The sequence below is a fragment of the Staurois parvus genome, unplaced genomic scaffold, assembly GCF_062004578.1.
Source record: "Staurois parvus isolate SC_StPar_1 unplaced genomic scaffold, SC_StPar_1.0 ptg000231l, whole genome shotgun sequence".
NCBI classification, from domain to species: Eukaryota; Metazoa; Chordata; class Amphibia; order Anura; family Ranidae; genus Staurois; species Staurois parvus.
The window spans coordinates 2,483,912-2,506,621 of record NW_028318027.1 but is presented as its reverse complement, the minus strand read 5'-3'; the positions used below and the strand labels follow the sequence as shown (position 1 = coordinate 2,506,621).

The following is a 22,710-nucleotide window of genomic DNA, read 5'->3' as shown; positions in this document are numbered from 1 at the left end:
GATACTTATTGGAACCTGGAAACCCCATATATAATAAGTGGTCCTCATATGCAGCCCCCCCACATGTCTGGGGATTCCCAGTGACAGAAGTGGTTCCTAAAATCCTGTGACAGTGGGAAGCTGTCATATGTAGGACTTAGAAATACAGCTCCTAAATATGATGCTTGGGGAAAGGTTTGGGTGATAGTTAAAGGAAAATCCAGACTAAACCTTCATCTTAACAATAATGGATGGGAAGATAGAGGACCTCCTTAGGACAATCTAGGAAGAAAGTTCTCCCTCTGTGGCACCAGCCTTGGCAGCTGCATGTGTGGCTCACAACCTGGATGTTTGGATTGACGACTTGGGTCAGCACATTGCAAATTTCCTTGCAGGAGATTGTGGATAACCCTTAGCTGGCAACCAAGACTGTGTCTTCTAAAACGGACACAACCATGAAGTCAGTAAGAGCCTCCACCAGATCAGATCCTTTTCCTAATTTGGCCCGAAGGGCCATCTGGCACAGCATGCAATACACTGGTATTTGTGACTTGGTAAAGGGCGAGATCAGTGGGCACAGCTGCTTCTGGGAATGTGGGCAAACAAGGAACAGGACTAGAAGCCAACATTGATGCTGTTACTGCTGAAACCATCAGACCCTCATGCTGTGATCCCAGGACACAGCCCAGACACAACCGTCATGGGACAATAAACGAAAAAATGGGAATGCCCTGGCAAATCGGGAACGGTTGGAAAGTATCAATCAGTGGAGCCCCTCATTTCTCCTGCTAGGTAATAGTGTAAAGTTTTCAAAATAATGTTAATAGAAAAAAAAAGAACAGAAAAATCTAAATGTGAACACTGGAACATCAAAGAAATAGATGTTTTCCATACATGTGGGAGTAATAGCAGCAGAAGTAGTAAAGTAGTATAAAGTGATAGTAGTATTAGTAATAGTCATATTGCTGTATAAACATAATAATACAATATTGAATAAACCAGAGGTGAAGAAGCACAAGAGCACCACCCAGTGCACAGGAGGAGTAACCACAGATTAGCAAAAGTTACTACACTATGCAGCTGGGGGGGGGGGCTTGCTGATCTCAGGCTCGGTAATGTAACATCATTCCATCAATGTATCCAAGGATTCCTCAGTCCATACTGCAATAGAGTCATTAAAGTCTTCATTTATTATGACAATATTATACTTACCATATATGCCTTGTACAGAAGGATTGCAGAACACATTCCAATACACTTGACAATGAACAAAAAAAGGGAAAAGAAAACCAACAAAATTTAAAAACCATCAATTTGTTCTAATATAGTACACATGTTTAGGAGCTTTATTTAAATCTGTCTTTTTTCTTGCTGGCCGGGCTGGACATATGATTGACATGTGTTTCCCATCCTCATCTATCCTCCAGCAGGGAACAGATCCTGAATGCTGCTGCAGAGAACTGGGCTCATGTGATGCGGTGAGCTTGGCTCCCTGAATCATTTCCCTGTCAGCTCACAGAATATGTTGCATAACATTGGGTGTCAAATCCTGGAAAAGACTGAATCTGGAGCAAAGACAATATGGGGCAGCACTAGAGCTTGAGGAGGGAGAACATTGCTTGTTTTTGTAAACAGGCCCCCCTCCTACCACATGAAAGAATAAAACTGGAAATGAGTTTTAAGGCCATTTAAGGAGAACAATAAAATCAATGGTGAGAAGAAGTGCAATGTAATTTCTATGTAGTATAACCATGCCATTAGCTGCTCTGTTGACCTGGAGCAGAGGGTCCCGTAATTTGACCATATAATATTTTCTTAGGCAGGGGAAGCATTGGGAGACTAAAGCCAAATAGAATGAATGTGTAATTAGTGTAGGTACCATGTAAGCATACATCGGTGTTATAGCTTTAGAATGATATATGTTTGAATAGTAAAATTGCTTTTGAGAACTGTGGTGGAAAGAAGTGGACATGTGGTCCAATTAGATCTGTGCTTCTGTGGCTCATTATATACGGTTTTCCTATGCTATGAGTTAGTATTCCTGAAATCAGCAATTACAGTAGATAAGCAAACATGTGACCAGATGCAGAAAAAGCCAGCAGTCCTAAGATTTAGACTTACCTTCCCCTAGGACATGAGTCTTGTATGAGGCAACACTTGATGAGGCTCCACAATGGACATCATGCACTCTGTTATATCACATGTATGACTGTTTTCCTGGTTAGATTCTCTGGAGGCATTTTTGCTCTCCATGGCAGGTGGACATATTTTAAAATGTCCATAGCAGAACACCTCTCAGAGGCATTGAGGGCCAACAAGTCCCAGAACATCTGCCTGGCTTCCATGGAAAATTGTTGCCACTTTCCTGGTGCCAAGGTTAGGTCTTTCTTCGTTTGCCACCAAGCAAACTCCCGATACATGGGGTCATGACCCCCTGCTTCTTCCCAAGGAAATGTGCCGGTCATAACTGTGTACAACAAGACTCCAAACGCCCACACGTCAATGCTCGGGTGCAGCAGCAATTGATCCCCTTCTTTTAAGCTGCACAATTCCGGAGCAGTATATGGGATGGACCAGGCCATACATGGTGCTTGAGTGCCCCGGAGCCTCGTCAGTCCAAAATCTGCTAATTTGACTTCCTTACATTCAATGTCCATGAGCAAAATGTTGTCCAGTTTAATGTCCCGATGGACCATTCCTCTGCTGTGCATAAAGTCTAAGGCACTCGCTACCTGTGGAACAAAACCCTTTACAATATCTTCATTTAAACCAACCTGTAGGGAAAAAAGAGAGAAAATTAGTCACTAGACACAAATATAACACAATGTTACCCAACATATTGAACCCACCTTACCTCGTGTACAGGGAAACAAACATACATTAGCTGAATACACAAGGACTAGGATTAAAGGAAACCTGTCAGCATACAAAATGGTGCCATTAATGGTGCAAGATCCATCTTAACCCATCTTACTCCATTTTAAACCTTGCTTCATATCTTGAGTGATACACATACCTTAAACAACAAGCGTATGCCAACTATACATCCTACCAACTCACTGCCCTGGGAAAGGAACCTTTAAAACTCAGAAATGCTTCAAAAGCAACTAAAACTAGAAATTGTGACTTTATAAAGATCAATACATTTTTGATACAAACTTACATTTAGCTTTACTATTGAATGAAGGTTTCCAGCTGGTGCCACCTTCTGGACAAAGACATAATCGTTGCTGGTTTGGAAAGCGATTTCATGGGTTTCGATGATATTTGGATGGCCGCTGAGACTAAGAGACATTCCGTATTCCACTAGGAAGTTGTCCATTGGAGTTTTCTCTTTATTCATCAGTTTCATAGTCACCAACTCATCTGTTAAAAAGAAAGACATAAAAAGACAATGAGTATCATAAACCCAACATTAGAGAAATGATGAAGCTTGCTAAAAACTTGCTAAAGTTAGTTAAAAGTTTATGTAAATCTAAAAGCTCTGACTTATTAAGATCCATAACCATCACTCAAAAACTGGAAGCAAGGGGGGCTTGGAAAACTTAGAAACTTAAAAATGCTGCTCAAAAGCACTCAGAAGCACAACTGATTCTGTAAATCATTCTCTTTACATGAATTAGGCTACAAATTTACCTGAACCCCGATGTTTGGCCAAGAGAACCTTTCCATACGATCCTGTCCCGAGCTCTTTGATGGGGTGGAAGTGGTCTGTGACTTCCATCATCGTCAGGTTTTCTGAGGTTTCGGCAATGAGCTCAAGAAGTTTCCTTGCAGTGTTCTTGGTTACTTCTACAATGCTAGAAGCCATTCTGGAATCACAACATCAAAAAATACAAATGAGTTTCATTTGGCACTAATTATTAGTAAGCGGCATTAATCATCTCTCTGGATATCACCCAGTTACTGTTATTAATTGTCACCTTCATTAGAGGTGGGGGGAGGGGTAGTATTGTAACTAAAGACAGTTATTTTACATTTTAAAGCTGATATATGCTTACAATTCTTATTAAATACATGTTGGGCTTATGTTGATGAGCTTTTATTCACAGCAAGTGGATATTGCTTTCCTATATAAGTCTGTGGTAATGCAAAACCCACTTGAAGCCGATCAAATTCACCTGTCTATATAGAGTATTATAAATTATTTTAGAAGGGTCTCAAATGGACATCAAACTGATTCTATCGACACGAACCCTTACTCTGATACATACAAGTTATATGTAAGAAGTCCAATTATTTTATAGATTCCAAAGAGAGAAAGGAGTGATGTAGAATGGCACTGGGCAAAGGACCGAGAGTGCCATCATTCCAAACCAACAAATGTCTACAACAAGGTAACAAGCGGGGACTTCCTAGGATGGCAGCCAGGGATATCAATTCCAAACATAGGGGTACAAATTCCAAATGTATTAGTCACATCATACAAAAGTTTTTGTATTGAACATCATGTGTGAATCTTTTAAACTTTTGCATGATATGACTAACATTTATGAAAATATCTTTTATAGCTGGGTGTTGACTTTCTGTCCTTAGGTGCCATCCTAGGAAGTCCCTGGTTTTACTTTGCTGTAATACAGTAAAATTATTTACTAAATATATGTGACTTCCTGAGACTTCAAGCACAAATCCAACCAAAGAATTTGGACAAAAACCGAAAAGGGTTAGAACATCTTTTTATTGCCATTTCTTGCCACTTCATGTGTGTGGTCAGCAAAACCTCTTTAAGAGGCACAAGTGGGGGAAGAATGAAAACCTTTATTAGGTTTTGTAAGTTTTTTTTTTTTTTTTTTTTTTTGTCCCATGATATTTTTATTAAAGATTAATAACTGGAAATAGCTGCCAAACCTTCTGTTTATGTACCTAAGGTGACCAATATCAATTCACAATAGGAAATATACCAGAGTCAGGTATAACTGGACAATGAAAAACTGCATTCTAGCATGATATAGTAACAGGGAAATACAAGGGGTCCCTCATCATGGACCTATACTTGTCTTGCTATGCATACACCATAGATGAGTGTTTCTCAACCTTTTCTTAGTCAATGTGCCCTTTAAAATTCCACACAAGCAAATAAATGGGATTGGTTGGAGTTGGCCTCTAGCTACAGCCGTTGTATTGAGTTGCTGGTCAGAGTTGCCAACATTCTAGTCAATGTTATGTAAGCTTGTCATTGTAACAATATAGTGGAAGAGAAAATAGAACCCCACATGTACTAAATATGACAAATGGGAATAGTGGAATTTGGAACCCGATTACTATGAAAACATTTTTTTGCTGGATTGTGCTTTCAAACCAAACTGAAAATTGCCTAACAGACAATCTAGGATGACCTAAGAAGACCTGTATAATTTTACTTCTAGGATACATGAAGAAAGAAAATCTCAATGTATGTATGAGGTTGGTTATATTCTAAAAAAATGTAATCAATACACAGACCTCTAAACAAAAGAAAATAATGAATTCATACTTGTAGGGCAATAACAGGCAATTTAGATAAAAGGTAAAAAATCTAATTGAGGGAACATAAAAACGTTTGTCTATTTAACTTACTGCTAAAACAGGTTCTTATTGTAAAATTTAGAAAAGCAAAGAAAATTAGGGGGGAAACAAAGTTTCATGTACAAAAAGACAGACAGGAATGGTGATAAACTTTTGATGGTGAATTGTTGTTTAACACACAACTACTAATCTACAATCTCTCAGACAACCTCGGATGGAACGGTTTCATTTTATTTCAAGGGAAGATGAAGAAAGAACATCTGAATGTAATGCATGAGGTTGGGTAGATTGTAAAAATAACATATTGCAAGTTAATGTGGATATTCCATCAATCTATGGATCGCTCAACAAAAGACAATCATTTAATCCTTCTTGTAGGGTAATAACAGGCAAGGGAAATAAAGATAAAATATTCTAAATTCAGGGAACATTAAAACATTCTTTTATTTAATCTTTTTGCTACGACATTTGTATTGCTGGGTTGTCATTGTAAAATATGATGAATGAGAAATATAGGAAAACAATGGCGTGTACAAAAAGACAGACAGGAATGGCAACATATGAAACTTAGGGAAATAAAAAATCTTTTGGTACTGAATTGTTTAGCATGCAATTGCTAATCTACAACCTACCAGACAACCTGGGATGGAACGGTTTCATTTTATTTCAATGATACATGAAGAAAGAACATCTGAATGTAATGCATGAGGTTGGGTAGATTGTAGAAATTACATATTGCAGGATAATGTGGATATTCCATCAATCTATGGATCTCTAACCAAAGACAATCATTGAATCCCTTTTGGTGGGCAATGTAACCTTCTGCTAAGAAATATGTATTGTTAGGCTGTCATTGTAAAATATGATGACAAAGAAAATTAGGAAAACACTTGTATGTATGAAAAAGTCAGACAGGAATGGCAAAATTACAGGAATGGCAAAATAACAGGAATGGCAAAATTTTGAACTCAGTAAAAAAAACTTGATTTTGAATTGTGTTTAACAAGCAACTGCTAATCTACCATCTAACAGACAACCTGAGGAGTCATTGTTTTTTTAACTATTTCAAGTGTACATGAAGAATGAATATCTGAATGTAAAGATTAATGATGAATATATTTTAAATATTCACATGATATTGTGATCATTTATTTTTAATCAATATATCAATCTCTAAAATAAAAGGCCTATTTGTCTGACAATAAATAACAGGTAAGGGAAAAAATAGAGAACATTCTACATTTTTACTATTTAAATTTCTGCTAAGTACATCTCTTAATAGTAGAGAAAAATGCTAGCTAAGGATAAAACTGAGGATTATAAAACTATGAAGTTCTATATGACTTACTTTGGAAAATGAAGGTATAGATGGTCTCCAAGTCAGTCTTCACGGAGGAAATCTATGTGGTCTTCTGAAAAGCAATTCTGGCGGGAAGCAGTCAATGGAGGAAATGAATCACTTTTGCTACAAGCAAAATGAGAGTCACTGAAAGTAAGAACTGGAGGTCTGGTATATATGTGAGGAGAAAAAGGAATTTGTTAAATGAGATTCTGATTGGCCAACGCAGAGGAGCTGCTCATTAACATATGATTGGTGACTTTGGAATGGGCTCCTGAAGGGTGGAGCAGGTAGGTCCATATGAATGGGGATTGTTTATGCTGTGCCAGTGTGATGAGGGCGGGAAATTACCCTGAAACTAATTTTAAATGATTTGATTAACCAAGGAAACCGTTTTTAGATGAAAAGTTTTATAGAGACAATGTATAAAATGTCTTAATATTCTTTTAATAATATATTTTTATTAAATTGCTCAACATAAATTTACAAAAATGCAAAATATCACATTGACCCAATTTAACCATGAAAAGTTTATGTATAAAATATCTGTGTAAATAAATGAAATATAAACATGCATCCATATATAAATCATAAATACACAATCTAAAATCAACATAGAATTCCACCCACCTGAGACTATAAAGTGGGCAATATATATGAACTGACAAAGGCTGGAATGCTGAGCTGTGATTGGGACCCTGAAAGGAAAGTTATTCTTTAAAGGTTTTAACAAAGATGTTCCATCACTAAAAGCTTCAAAAATCTTCTGCAGATTCTTACGATATATACTAATCTTTTACAAGCAGAGGATTTACATATAAAGTTTGAGGCCAAAATACATTTTTCTGCTATGGGGCTTCATCACTAGTCATTTGTAGTAATGTGGAACTGCTCAGACTCAGCACTGCGCTCATACACATATATGTTCATTGGGGGGATGAAGGAACTTTCCTTGAGATGGTGAAATGTATGTCTTTATTGTCATGTTTGGTTTGTATTTGTTGTATTTTGTCTCCACAATCTACTTTACTTTAAATGTTCACTTTGAGGTCACAAAACCGAAAGTAGAGAGTACTCCATTGTGACAAGTCCAGATCACATTGGGGGCCAAATTATTTTAACTGAAAAGGTTAATAAACCCCCTGATGTTGGTAAAATCCAGATTTTCTTCTCTCCTAAGAGTAATGAAGTGTTTTTGGGGTGCCATAGTAAAGGTAAGGAGGTGGCCTCACCAGTGTGTCCCATACTTCCAGTACTTTATTGAGCAAGGCATAGGGAATCATAGACCAAATGTGGAGGAAATGCAGGAAATAAGCAGCTACTCTGCATTAGGTTGGATAGTAGAACATGCTTGATAATTACCTTCTATATTACTAGATTGCAGGATTGCCATATTCAGGAAAAGGATATTGGAAGAAATATTTGAAGCTGGTCAATTTAATAGGGATAATAGTAAACTGAAGAGGAAATTTTTTTTGCTTGTTTGATTTTATTTTTTTTTGGTTTATTTTATTATTAAAAAGGTAAAAAAAATCATGAATTGATAGATTTTTATTCTTTAAAAACTTGTTTTATTGTGATTTGTTTTATTGAAATGCATTGTATTTGTATGAAATTAAAGCTAAATGTAGCAGGGAGGATGTTTGGTAATGCACACATTTTAGCATCCTCATTTTTGGAAAAGGGGAACTTTGTAGAAAATGAATAAAGTGAATACAGATGTTGCAGATAAATTATAGCTTTATTTTTTTCTCTGTGCATTGTAAACTTTCTAGTGTATAAAGCTGTGTGTGGTCAGTGGACCAGAGTATGGAGTATTTTTAGGTTCTTTTGGTATAAAATACAAAACGTTGTTGGGGGAAATGGTAGCCATTGTCATTGTCAATTGTTTCTGCTGAGTGTCTGGGTGTTCACCTCTATTATTGTTTGTTTATTGTAATTACCAAATCCCATCACCATTGCCTTCAGTTCCTCCTCTGTGTATTGTCTGTTGGGTGTAGGCTGAAACCATTCAGGGTAGATCTTATTGTTATGGTAAATTTCTGTGCTCCAACACCTTGGGTGTACTGAATATTGTAGTCTCAGACTAATGGCTTGTCATTGTGTCATTTATTTTTCTAGCACTTATTATCTTGCATTTTTTCAACTTGTTAGTGGAGCTTTGAAATGTTTTAAGGTAATTACTTGGAAACTGTGGGCACCATCTGCTGGAAACGGCTGCCATATCTAGCATGGAAAGCTTTGTAACTAAAGCCGGCCATAGAAGGTTCGAATCTCGGATGGTTCAAGGCCAAAATGTAACCTATGTATAGACAGGCTGAATGTACCTAAGTTGATTGATTGGTAAAAATTGGGAATAACTAACCTGTCTTTTCCATGTGATCATTGCTAGAGGCTAATATAGCCGCTAGCAAAAATCAGTGTGTTCTCCCAGTGGGGATGCCTCCCCCACCCCCTATCCCCACCAAGAGAACACAATAGCTCCATGGAAGGGATTCTCTCTTCAACACTGATTGTGTTGATATGGGAATCAAGTGATTTTCTTTCCTGAAACCCGTGGTTGCAGGAAAACTTATTAACCAAATATTAGGGCATCGGAGAATGAAAAAAAAAGAGTAAATGTAAAGGGTTTTTACCTGCTATTGTTACAGTATTATTATTGTTAAGGCCTCCCAGGAGGAAAGTCTTAAAAATTAAGAATTACAAATCTGAAGGTGACACACAACAAAGAATTGATGGCAAAAGCGAAAACTGAGCAAAATCACATCATAGGTTTACACAAAGTGGTCCCAGTCCCACCCCGGGGAAAAAGGGAAACATTACAGATTATGCACAATGCAAACTATTTCAATTTTCAATGGTCAGGCTGCCATAGCCGAGAGGTTGGGACATATTATCGCATCTGCTTCTATCTGTGCCTATGATGTAGGGAGGGGTGAGGGATGTGAGGAGTATTGGGAAGAGAAAGATACAGATCTAAATTATCCTTTTCCAGTGGATATGGAAGAAATTGCTGACCTAAAAGGTATATTAGTGTAGATGTGGAGGCGTATAAAGCAGTCATGACTCTAGGTGTCCTCATTTGGTTTGGTCAGCTTGTAGTGACCGGGTATCTATGGATCAGTATGTGTCTGTGGTTGGCTGACCTTGTCCCCGAGTTAGTGTATGGTGGCTGGGGGCCGAAGAGAAGGAACTTGTTCCATAGATACAGGGATTGTGTTTTGTTCCTGTGGTGTCTTCACGGATGGGAAGTGGTTTCTGTGAACTACATTGGTTGTGTTTTTGACCTGATCATGAATGCATTCCTTATAAATGGTCTGTATCTAACAAATTCTGTCAGGGGTATGTAAACTTATGAGCACGACCCGAATCATTCCTATGCATGAAGGCAAAATGAGTAAAGGAAATAAAATGCATGGACTGCAATTTGCCGTAAATGTGGGCCCTAGCAAAAGCCGTTTATTGCAAATTCTGAGCAGGGCCACATAATAAAAATCATTGGATGGGTCCCATGTTATGTATTTTACAGAGGGAAGAAATTAAACACCCAGTTTAACTGCTTCCTGACCACCCTATAGAAGAATTACTGCTACAGGGCGGCACGGGTGCACATAATCACATATATATACACACATACACATGATTTTGCATTTCCAGGTAGGGGCCATGGCTGTCAATCACCAGGTCCTGGCCGGTGATTACTCGCCGGCACCCCATGATTACCGAGGATCTCCGCCGGGAAGGAGAACTGTTTTGTTTACTAACAGTTCTTCTCCCTGTCAGTTCCTGTGATTACAGTGACGCACACATGCAGCCCCATAGTAAAACACTCTCAGCGTCCTTTTTTTCCCATGAATTGAGCTTTCTTTTGGTGGTATTTGATTTTACGCACCTGCCGCCCTGTAGCGCTATTTCTACTATAGGGCGGTTGGGAATCGGTTAAACTTGCTAAGATCCTTTGCTTTGATAAATGTTATATTGTTAGTTTAGGATAACTACAAAGCAAATAATATCTAAAAATCCGATACCAGAAGATTCCTGCTTATGTCTTTTCCACCTTCTAGGATTTTGCTGTGGCCGGAAAGTCACAGAACCTGAGTACACCTTCACACACCGAACCTTCTCACCAGGAGCTCCACAGCAAAATGAAAAATGTCATTTCATATTCCAGTAGAATGGAATACTGTATATAAAGTGATCATCTATAGCCCAGCAAACGCTGATACTCCTGAACCTCAAGTCTTCCTTGTTTCTTTGTATTCATTCTCACATTCTGATTACAGTCTACAAGTGATCAGTTCAAATGCAAATTGGCAAACACAATGTTGGCTTACTTGTACAACGTATGTAAATTCCCAGGCAGCCAATCAGAATGCTTCAACTTTACAACCACCCCCCCCCCCCCATTTAAACTCCCATTTAAAGGTGACCTTCTCTTCCCTCTTTCACTCCTCTTCAACACCAGATCTAGGGTGACATTGGAGAATAGCTGAAGATCTCACCTGGAAATCAGTGGAGCCTGATAACAGAGGAACACTTTGCAGGATACATTGAAGAGTCATCTCAACATTTCCTAAGGTAAGTCATTATATTCGTACTATTATAAGGAATATTTTGTTACTTCCTCACTATTATAGAATGACACTTGTCAATCAATACACAAATATAACTGAGCTGTATATAGTAATGTTGTAGTTTTATATCGGCCCTCAGTTGTATGTGTTTATGAAAATCAGAATTTAATTGGAGCTTTTTCTATCAATCCTATTTTCCATCTCATTCCCTACCAGCCTGTACATATAGTTGGTACAAATGAAGACTTTAAGTCAATATTTTAGTATATGTTTTATTATGTTGTGTGTTTGGTTGTATTACGAGAAGGATATTTTACATATTATTTGGGGGGGTTGAGATGTTATTTGAATAAGGGCTAAAAACTGTTCTGTCTTTTCCAGATCAAAATGGCTTCTGCTGCCCACGATGTGAAGATCCTTCTGAAAGGACTTGTCTCCTCATCATCACAAGGTCTACAGGAGATAGACTTACAGGAGAGATTCCACATCATAAAGGAACTTGGAAGTGGAGGACATGGTTCAGTGCTGCTGGTGGAGGACAAAGAAACAAGTAAGTGCCAGTTATACAGGATGTTTTAATTTTATACATCTCTCCATACCCATAACATGATTTAAATATATATGTACACAAATGCTGTGCTTAATATCAATCTAATCATGTCCTATTTACAGATCAGAAGATGGCTTTGAAGATCATGGAAAAGAAAAGAACAAGTAAAAGGCAATTTCTGATAGAGTTCAGTTTGTCCTCCTACCTTTCTCCTCATCCCAACATCATCAGGAGTTTTGGCATGGCCTTCAAGACCCAAGACCACTTTGTATTTGGCCTAGAGGCGGCACCAGTTGGTGACCTGTCCTCTATAATTGTACGCAATGTAAGTCTGATTCCAGCTGATTCCGAATTTTAGCAATTTTCTGGATCATTCTATTTCAGGGTAATAACTTTTTTTTCTATATTCCAGGTTGGACTTCCAGAAGACAGTGTTAAAAGATGTGCCATGCAGATTTCCAGTGCTCTGGAATTTATTGCCGAGAAAGGACTGGTGCACATGGACATAAAATGTAAAAACATTTTGGTATTTGACCAGGAGTGTCGTTGTGTGAAAATCACTGACTTTGGCCTTACTCGTATGAAAGGAACAGTGATTAGATCTAAGTCTGGCAGCACCTCCTACAGGGCCCCTGAGATGTGTGAACTCACTGGACAGGAAGAACTGGCTGTAGATCCCACTCTGGATGTATGGAGTTTTGGAGTGCTCCTCTACTGCCTGATTACAGGAAAATTTCCATGGAAGGTGGCCATAGATAAAGACAAAAGATTCAGCAGATTTGTTGCCTGGCAAAACAATCATTGTGATGACCCCCCAGCACAATGGAACAAACTGCCCACATGTCTGCAGAGAATGCTCAGATGTCTCTTAGCTGTGGACTACAATCAGAGGAACAAACCGACTGAAGTCTTGTGTTATATGGAGGAGAGCTGGAAATCAGATTCAACCTATTCAACAGATTGAACCTAAGTGGCATCCCTTCCAGCTAATCTACCAGATCTAATGACTCCTTCAGCCACTTCCAGTTCACTCACCAGATCTAAGAACTCTTTCAGCCATTACACAACTTGTTTAATCAACCACCTTGACAGAAGTGTTGGTTCTCACCTCCATATCTTCTGATTTCTGGATCTCAGTTCAGGCGGTTACCAAGTCAAAGGCAGGATAATACCTTATATCCAGTAATATCGATGGATGATGAAATGTCCATCAAATGTGCACACTGCTATCTGGGTCTTTGTGGATTTCTTAGGTGAAATGATGTAAGAAATGCCCATCACCAATATGTAATATGTTTATATATGATATGTTATATGGGAATAATAGGATATTTGTGACCACATAGTGATATGACTATGCAAGTAGCTGGTTTAAAGTAAGTTTGTAAACCATATGGGACAAAATGTCTTCCTGATTCTCAAAAGAACTAACCGTCCATGACTTTATTAGTATTTCAAAGCCAAATGCTAGACATTGTAATGAAGATGGCCATTTTTGTCTTTAGGGCCTGCTGAAAGGTGGTGGCCAGACACTGTGTCTCCATTTTGTTAAAGGGCTTTAGCATGATAATATGGGGTCTGTTTATCTAAAAGTCTAGGGTGATGGCAAATTTAATGAATGCATACATCCTGTAGACATCTTGTCACCAACTAGTAGGCAGAGGTGTTAACATTGGACAGCCATCACATTAAAGTAGGACTTGAGCTCCATCCAATCGCTTTCTCCTGAAAGATATGATTGTACCACTTAGAAATTCCTTGATGATGGGTAATGGAGGGAACTAGTATAAGAATAGCTAGACTGGATATTAAAGGGGGGGGGGGGAGCTTTATTGACAAGCTCTACTAGAGACTTGATGGGGGGAGCTTGACTGGGGAGTTGCCTGGAGACCTTGAGTGGAGGCTGACTATGGAGAGTGGTAATATGTGATGTACTTGCTAGCTAGATATCTTGTTGGCTAGCTAAATATATTTACTGGACTTTTGGTTTTTTTTTGGATTTGTTTCCCATGATGCAGAGGTTCTATTGCTTGAAGGTATTGGGTCATATTGCTGCTAATCCTTGCCTATGATTTATATGCCACTTGGTTATATTTCTATGTAATTAAAGTTATATTTTCTTGTCTGCAGCAAAGCTGTTCATGTTTATTCTTTGTACAATATAATCTTTTTCACCTACAGTGTGTGTTTCATTGCTGTCCTACCCCTGAAAGAACAGTGAGAAGTGGGTGTGGGTCAATAACAATTATATTATTAATTTCTGTATTATTTGTTTAATCACACTCCCCATTTCCTTACAATGGCCCACGCAATTCTATTTCTTAAGCTACCCTTTTTATATTCTAATAGTTTTATTGAATTTTTGTCTTCCTGGGGGGTCCACCTGTACAATTGTTCATTCCAAGCTTACTATACATACAGGATCCCATCACCATTGTTATTCATGTCCCCTCTGTCTATTGACTATCAGGTGTAGGCTATTCAAAGTAGACACCATTGTTATTCTAAATTATGTGTCTCAATCCTGTGTATGGAATATTCCAGTCTTAGAACATTGTGGGATACGTTTTTTTTAATTTGGTGGTGGTGTACTGTTGAATAGCTACCAAAACTTTTGAGCTTTATGGAGAAGTTGATGGACAAGATTGGCAAAGTTGAAGAAAGGACAATTTTTTGCTCTAACAATATTTCTTTACATTTTTCAGATGACAAGTCTGGACTATCCACAGTGGATGAACAAGGCCCCTGCCTGGTACATGGGGGAATGTAACTTGTAGATATATGAGTAGTTACTCCTCCTGTGCACTGGGTGGGGCTCTTGAATTTTCTCTGTACAGAAAAATGCCCATTGATCCTGCCAGAAATACTTTGAGTTCATAAATTACTTTTTGAGCTGACAACACTGCCTCTGTTGCATCTGAAATGCTAAGCAGTGTTGTCAGCCAGGTTTAGAAGGACCTGTTTAGCACTGACAGAGGTATATACTGGTATGTCAACCACTTAGCCACATGATTTAACATTTGTAACTGTGTGTACTGGTAAGTCAACCACCAAATTACTTTTTGGTGAATTGGATTCATCATTGAGGCAAATTGTAGCTTCCAGGCAACTCCTGCTTGGAGTAAACCATGATAATCATATAGTATATCCGTGTAAATAGTATCTTCAGGTTTTCTTTAAATTCACCATTTTCACCTCACTATGTGAATTGTTCTCAAAGTTTATCATATTTTTGGGGGTGCATGCGCAGCCGGCTCTGGGATTACAGCTCCGTGAAGAGAGCTCCGCATCCCCACCAGCAATAACCCGGTACTCACCAATCCCAGCAGCGGCACTGACCTCTCCCCACGCTGATAAGGGGACGCAGGTCTCCACTGGATCCCCAGGGAATATGCCCCGATGCCGCAGATCACCAGGGAAGCCAGGAAAGCTGACAAGCTTTTTCCCAGCTCTCAGCCCCTGCAGGCAAGATGGGGCTGGCTTCTCACAGACAGATGCCTTACAGACAGAACGGAGACCAGAGCACACCACAGACCCCAGGCTCAAAGCAACATTATACCCTGGAGATCCTGGTGAGTCCTCTCCGCCCCTGTCTCCCACCACAAGTAGCCCTGCTAAGTCCAGACCTAGGCTGGACATAGAAAATCCTCCTGTCACTCAGCCTTCCTATTCTACACTCAATCCTGGTATTTCTACTCCATCCTTAATAGAAGATTCTCTTGCTTCAGACCAACCTATCACTGAACTGTCTATGAACAGTATGCTTCTCTCCCTGTGACAAACATTACATGATGACCTGACGACGACACTATCGCAAATTTCAACAGCGGTACAACGACAGGACCACCGTTTCCGCCATATTGAAAATAAAATGGGGGAAATGTTCGCAGCTCACAACGACCTAATAGACGCATACACCGACCAGGGCACCGACATAGAACAGATTAACCTCAAACTAGCGGATCCTGAAGACCGCTCTAGGCGGAACAACATCAAATTCCACGCAATCCCAGAAAACATCAATTTGGACGCCATAGTACCATATTTACAACAATACATGAAACACCTCATTCCTTCCCTATCAGATGTAGAGCTCGTTATAGGTCCTGTGCGCAGATTACCAAAACTATCGTTCCTACCGGCCGCAGTCCCTAGGGACATCCTGGCACATATCCACTTTTACCATGTGAAAGAAAAAATTACGATAACCACGAGAAACATTGCATGACTACCGCCAGACCAAGCAAATATAAAATTATTTGCAGACCTATCTAAAGCCACTCTTCTAAACCGCAAGAAGCTTGTCACCATAACAAAAGCTCTGTGGAACCACGGAATTGGCTACCAATGGGGTTTCATCACAAAGGTCATTGTTAAACAACAAGGAAGGTTCTTTACAATTAAATCTCTTGAAGAAGGCATCAAACCTTTTGAAAGTTTGGAAGATCCTATCAGCGGACTCCCACCAACCCACCTCCAACCATACGCAACACATGGAAGCAGAATGGTCAAGATCCTAAGATCACCACCATCAACAACCAACCAACAAGCTGGGACCCTATAAACCACTAATGGCTGGCAGACGGCCCCATTACAACCATCATCAAACTCCAAGTTACCCGTCAATATGACTTACCATGTAAGTCATGTATGTTCAAATCCCCCCGTTACATAGTAGCAATAAGTGCTACACATACCACTTGTGTTTTCAACAAGTTTTTTTACCCCCTTACCCTCCTACCTATACCAGTCGATTGACTCAACCTCTCCACATTCGAAATAACGTCCTACAAGATGAAACATCCTCATCAAACCAGCAACCACATCCAGCATGTTACCTCTTCTTTGTGGAAACTTCTCAAAAACATAAGATATGCCATTACTCTACATTATCCATGAAATACCTCTGCTACTTCAAACAACTCGCCTACATCCAGGACTATGATTAAAATATAATCCTTAAATGTCCGTGGCCTCAACTCACCATTCACAAGATCTCTACTACAAAAAGAAGCTCGCTCGTTGCAGGCTGATGTCCTATTCCTTCAAGAATCCCACTTTGCCACCAACAAAATCCACATTTCACTTACACCATTTTTCTCCAATCTATATGGCAACCAGCCCCAAAAAGAAGAACGGCTTCATCACAGCCATTAGAGACTCTCTCCAATACCACTGCATCTCAGAAGTCGCAGACCCTCAAGGGCGCTACCATATCCTGATATGCAAAATTAATGGAATCCTGTACACCCTGGTCAACATCTATGGTCCAAACACCAATCAACTCCAATTCTACAACAAAATCATTTCCACTATTTCCGCTCAGAAACAAGGCAGACTAATTATAGGAGAAGACTTCAACATTATCGGCAACCCACTCCTGGACTCTTCTTCAAGCAACCTCTACGACATCTGGCGATGCCATCACAGTACAGAAAAAGACTACACCTACTACTCCCCCTCTCAACTCTCCTACTCCAGAATTTACTTTTTCATCACGGACAAGTGGACTTTACAACACGCCACATCCTCCAAAATTGGTACCATAACCTGGTCAGATCACGCTCCAATCTCCATCTCCTTAGATCACAATCAACACTCAACAATCCCCTGTATCTGGAGACTTAACACATTCTTATTGAAGAACCCGGACCACAAAAACTCATATTGGACGCTCACAATATGTTTTTTTACATAAATGACTCACCTGAAACATCGATACACACACTATGGTCCACATATAAGGCATACATGAGAGGTATCCTTATACAATTAAATTCCCGAATCTCCAAACAGAGAAACCAACAAATCGACAAAATCCTCCTCAACATTAAAACAAAAGAAGAATTAAACGAAAAATCCCCAAACTCCGCAACATCTGCCCAACTCACCACTGACAGAAACAAACTTAGAACTCTCCTGCTCTACAAATCCTCAACCTTCAAAAAACAAAAACTACATTCTACTCCCTTAGCAACAAAGCCAACTCCTTACTAATCAAAATGATTAAACAACGATGACTAAGAAATAAAATATCTTCAGTTTATCATCCATCCTCTTGATCCCTAACCACAAACCCGCAGGATATAGCTAATGCCTTCTCGACCTATTACCAACAACTATACAACCTTAAAGACGACCCCAACACCATTCACCCAACACCTACGTCCATACAAGGCCTCTGCCTGGTACATGGGGGAATGTAACTTGTAGATATATTTACACCTTACTATGTGAATTGTTCTCAAAGTTTATCATATTTTTGGGGGCGCATGCGCGGCCGGCTCTGGGATTACAGCTCCGTGAAGAGAGCTCCGCATCCCGGCCAGCCATAACCCGGCACTCACCAGTCCCAGCAGCGGCACTGACCTCTCCCCACGCTAATCTCCACTGGATCCCCAGGGAATATGCCCCGATGCCGCAGATCACCAGAGAAGCCGGGAAAGCTGACAAACTTTTTCCCAGCTCTCAGCCCCTGCGGGCAAGATGGTGCCCGCTCCTCACAGACAGATGCCTTACAGACAGAACGGAGACCAGAGCACACCACAGACCAATCTTTAGTTCCATTTTGAAAATCCTTCCCTCCTGAAATGTAATCTCCCCATTGAAGTATTTAAAGGTTTAAGTCATATCCCTCCCCTGTGGATGTTTTCCTCCAGACTTGCATATTAAGTCTCTACTGATATTTTATCCCTCAGACCTTTCACCATTTTTGTTGCTCAGCGCTGGATTTATTCTATTTTATCAATACCTTTTTGTAAGTGAGATCTCTAGAACTTAACACAGTATTCCTGCCCTGAAGATACAAAAAGAAAATGTACAAAGTGAGGGAATTCCCCTCTTAGACAGTTGTCAGTGGAACAGGTATTCCCATTGGACAAATTCCCCTCTAGTCCTGTTTTGATTACAACTGTAAAATTGTGGATTTCTGATCGGTTTCTGTTTTAGAGACAATGGTCACCAGGACAAATAGAGAGGGTGGATCTCCCCAGAAGTGACACATACAGAAAATCAGAACCTGATAAAAGATTTAATCCTTCACCAGTTGATGGAGAACTCAAAGATATTTTTTACCATTACATAAACTTTGGACAGGTTAGTTTCTCATTCATTTTTTTTTGTTTTGTAAATTTCTCTGCTGGTGGAATAATCTGACCAAGATCAAGTCTGGATTAATTTCAATGCGCGTTCTACTGTATAAAATGTACACTGATGGAGCAAAATCTACACGAGTGCATCACATGGATCAAAGTGCAGGGAAGTGTGTCTGCTGGATTAACATTGTAGAGTTTAGTAAAAGATGAATTTTTATCATGCAGTGAGGACCCCCCCCCCCCATTGTCTTCATAAACAAAGAAAATTAAGTCTCCGGTGACTTTTAGTGTATGGATTGTATTATACGGGTCAGAAAATCTCTTCTGCCCAAAGCATTGGACTCCAGTTCCCAAAGCCTCCCAAAAGGCCAATTTCCCCCAACAGAGTAGATAAGTGTTGTTGTCTCAGGCTGCCCATCGATAAACCGCTTTAGTCATGGGCAAATACATCTGTGACATGCGGAGGTTTGTCATGGTTCTTGACTTTCACCCCAAATCTATTTACTTTAAGATGTAATATCTCTAAAGATATGATTTGGTAGAGTGTTCACACAACTGACTGAAAGCTTCAACACAACAACAGAAATGTATTGGTAAAAAGGTTTAAATCTAACAAACCATCAATCTATTCATTTACACAGAAATGATTAAAGTGACACTAATGTTTTGTTTTTTCTTAAAAACATCAAACATGTCATACTTATCCGCTGTGTGCAATGGTTTTGCACAGAGCAGCTGGGATTCTCTTCTTCGCGGGTCCTCCGCTGGTGCTCCTGGTCTTTCCTTTCTGTTGGGTTCCCCAATAGCAAATAGCTTGCTATGGAAAAATCTGAGCAGGCGCACTCCCAAACCACGGTTCTACGTGTCCATTCACATACAAAGCTGTTACTCAGCCCTGCCCCTCCCTCTCCTAATTGACTCACTGGCTGTGAATTGGCTCATGCTGCTGCATCATCCAATCAAGAGTGAGGCCGCAGAAAACAGGCTGTCATGGACATCGATGGATCAAGAGGGAGCTCAGATAAGTGTTGGGGGAGCTGCATACATCGAATGCACGAAGGTAAAAAACCCTGAGACTTTACAACCACTACAAAAATTTTTTTTAATGGATTAGTATAGAGCTCTTTCCATAGACTTGCATGGTGTACTACCAATTGGTGGGTCTATCTATTCCATCTACTCAAATATTGCTCATCTTTTCAGGATTGGACAACTTCCAATATACCTTTAGTTAGCATACTGTAATAAACAAATCCTAAGCACAACCTTTTTGGAGGGAAAATTACATATAAACAGGACTGGGATTTCAAAGGTCAAATGACGCATTCCTGAAAGGATGGCCTCCTTCATTACATATCTAAACAAGGGGGATCCATTAAAGTGGATATTTTGGAGTTGGTTCCATTGGGGGAGATTTACTAAAATTGATGCGCACACAGTCCGGTGCAGCTGTACATGGGAGCCAATCAGCTTCTAGCTTCAGCTTCCTCAATTAAGCTTTTCAATAAGACCTGGAAGCTCCAGTTTTAGTAAATCTACCCCATTGTGTAGATCACTACTGAGACACGGAATCATCTGCAAGAAGCTCCTCAGCCTATTGTCAGCCTTCTCATATACAGTATCATCTGTAATGAATAGAATGAGCCCCTTGGCAGCTTCCATTCAGATCAAGCAATTCCCTTCTATCTTCAGAACCTGGGGATATCCAGACATATTACACACTAGATATGGGCTGCATGTTAGACTCGAACATGGGCCGTTCGTGTGTTCGCTGAACACAGGTCAGATGCATTTAACCAATCACAGTGTGTGATGATGTCACAAGAGGTAGGATGAACCCCTGCCCCCTTGTGCCATCATGACAGTATATCAGAACTGTCATCGTGGGCGCAGCTGTCAGACAGTGAGAGCCAGCATGGAGTGCAGAGTGTTTTTTTTTCTTTTTTTGGGTAGTGGCAGCAGCGGGCATCGGGATTGATGTTGGATCTACTTTGGGGGACATTTTTTTAATTTATGTTTTTAATAAAGGACTTGCCAAAGACTGTCTCCTGTCTTTTACACTACACTTTTTCTTTGCGAATGGGTAGCGGTACCATGTATCGCATACTCATTTACATAGGTGGGTTGGGATCTGGGGGCCCCCTTGTAAAGGGGGATTCCATATTCCGATAAGCCCTCTTCCCGCATATCCCCACAATCACAGACTACTGTTGTGGAGAAGAGGCCCTTGTCCCCATCAACATGAGGCAAGGTGCTTTGGGCAAGGGGATCCCCTGCCCTAAGTGCCCCTCAATATTGAGGACATGTAGCCTGGCATGGTTCATAAGGGGGGGTACTCACTCATCTCACCCCCTTTTCTGATCTGCTGGGCTCCATCGTCGGATAAGGGTCTGGAATGTTTTTTGGGGGAACCCCCACACCATTTTTTTTTACATTTTGGCATGGAAGTTCCCCTCAAAATCCATACCAGATCCCAAGGGCTTGGTATGAATGGGAGGGGGGACCCCACGCTATTTTTTTTTTTTTTTTTAAGTAATTGTCATGAAATGCCGACAATTCCTTTTACATTCAGTTGTCAGCAGGGAACCCCACTGACAGCTGAAACATGAATGAATGTTTCACTACTAAAAAACACATGACTTCAGAACAGAACTCATGTCAGATTTTAGTAACTGAGCGGGATCTCACCACATACTCAGATGCAGTCAGATACCACTCAGTTGTTCAGTTCATGTACGAAGTTTGCGGTCAAACATTCTGTAGGTTCCAATGTTCAACCGCGAACCAAACAGGGCGGTGTTCGGCCCATCACTATTACTCACCCACATTGATCAAACTCTAACTAAAATATATTTCTAACCACAAGATTATTTACATCTATGAATGGAGATTTCACATAACCTCATAAATAATGGCGGGCTCACCTCATGAAAGGATATTGCATGTGGTATTTGGGTCATGTGACACGTTTCCCAAATATCGCATGTGATACTGAAAATGATAATTCACAATCCCTTTATCCGGTATTTACCTCAAAAAAAAGAAATACTTGGTAAACGTTAGTCTATTCACTAAACACACGGCTGGTGACGGCTTTGGAAGAACCAGCTGAAATTTCATACATTACTTGACTATCGCATACCTGGACCTCTACTTATTTAACATTTACATTTATTTAGTTATGTACTTTTGGTGAATCGACTTTAACACTTTCAGGAGATATTTATCGAGTTTTAGCATTTTGAAGTAAATTCCACATAAACGGATAATACATTGACATTTCCAGTATCGCATATAATATTTGGGAAAAATGTGTCATGTGACCCAAATATCACATGCAATATCCTTATGTGAATTGAGCCCAGAGTGCTTTGTTCGTTCCTTCTTCATAGATGAGTTAGGAATCAGAAGACTTCAGTGTTTATGAAGACATGTGACTCTTTGTATACACTCATAAAGCCGGGCTGTGTTCCTGTGACTCTTGTTTTCACCACATGGAGAGGTTGTAGAAGGTCGGGCTTGTAAGGGTCAGGTGTAATAGTTGGGTTGTTCATGTAATTCTTGCACAGGTTACTACTGAGATAATCATGAAAAGTTGGCATTCCCTGAGGGCCACAGTTGGACATCAGGAGTCCCAACAATAGAGGTTGGTGTCCATAAAAATGGTCA

General features: G+C 39.9%; 2 protein-coding genes across 2 annotated transcripts; one reads left to right on the top strand and one right to left on the bottom strand.

Annotated features, from left to right (window-relative positions):
• Window positions 1–2,171: 2,171 nt before the first annotated feature.
• Window positions 2,172–3,790, bottom strand: LOC149460405 (serine/threonine-protein kinase SBK1-like). Its single transcript, XM_089679769.1, has 3 exons — window positions 3,616–3,790; window positions 3,143–3,345; window positions 2,172–2,753 (listed from the first exon to the last, which is right to left on the bottom strand). Exons 1-3 carry the CDS (start codon window positions 3,788–3,790, stop codon window positions 2,172–2,174), a joined length of 960 nt encoding a protein of 319 aa, XP_089535895.1.
• A 7,355-nt stretch (window positions 3,791–11,145) lies between these two features.
• LOC149460404 (serine/threonine-protein kinase SBK1-like) lies at window positions 11,146–12,911 on the top strand. The gene is made up of 4 exons (XM_089679768.1): window positions 11,146–11,166; window positions 11,779–11,947; window positions 12,070–12,272; window positions 12,360–12,911. The coding sequence occupies exons 1-4, from the start codon at window positions 11,146–11,148 to the stop codon at window positions 12,909–12,911; spliced, it is 945 nt and encodes a 314-aa protein (XP_089535894.1).
• The last annotated feature ends 9,799 nt before the right edge of the window (window positions 12,912–22,710 follow it).

Coding starts and splice junctions, on each gene's coding strand:
- LOC149460405 (XM_089679769.1), bottom strand. CDS start 3,790: ATGGCTTCTAGCATTGTAGAAGTAACCAAGAACACTGCAAGGAAACTT. Junction 3,346..3,615: donor GGCCAAACATCGGGGTTCAG/GTAAATTTGTAG, acceptor TCTTTTTAACAG/ATGAGTTGGTGACTATGAAA. Junction 2,754..3,142: donor ATTCAATAGTAAAGCTAAAT/GTAAGTTTGTAT, acceptor TTTTCCCTACAG/GTTGGTTTAAATGAAGATAT.
- LOC149460404 (XM_089679768.1), top strand. CDS start 11,146: ATGTTGGCTTACTTGTACAAC. Junction 11,167..11,778: donor TGTTGGCTTACTTGTACAAC/GTATGTAAATTC, acceptor TGTCTTTTCCAG/ATCAAAATGGCTTCTGCTGC. Junction 11,948..12,069: donor GGTGGAGGACAAAGAAACAA/GTAAGTGCCAGT, acceptor TCCTATTTACAG/ATCAGAAGATGGCTTTGAAG.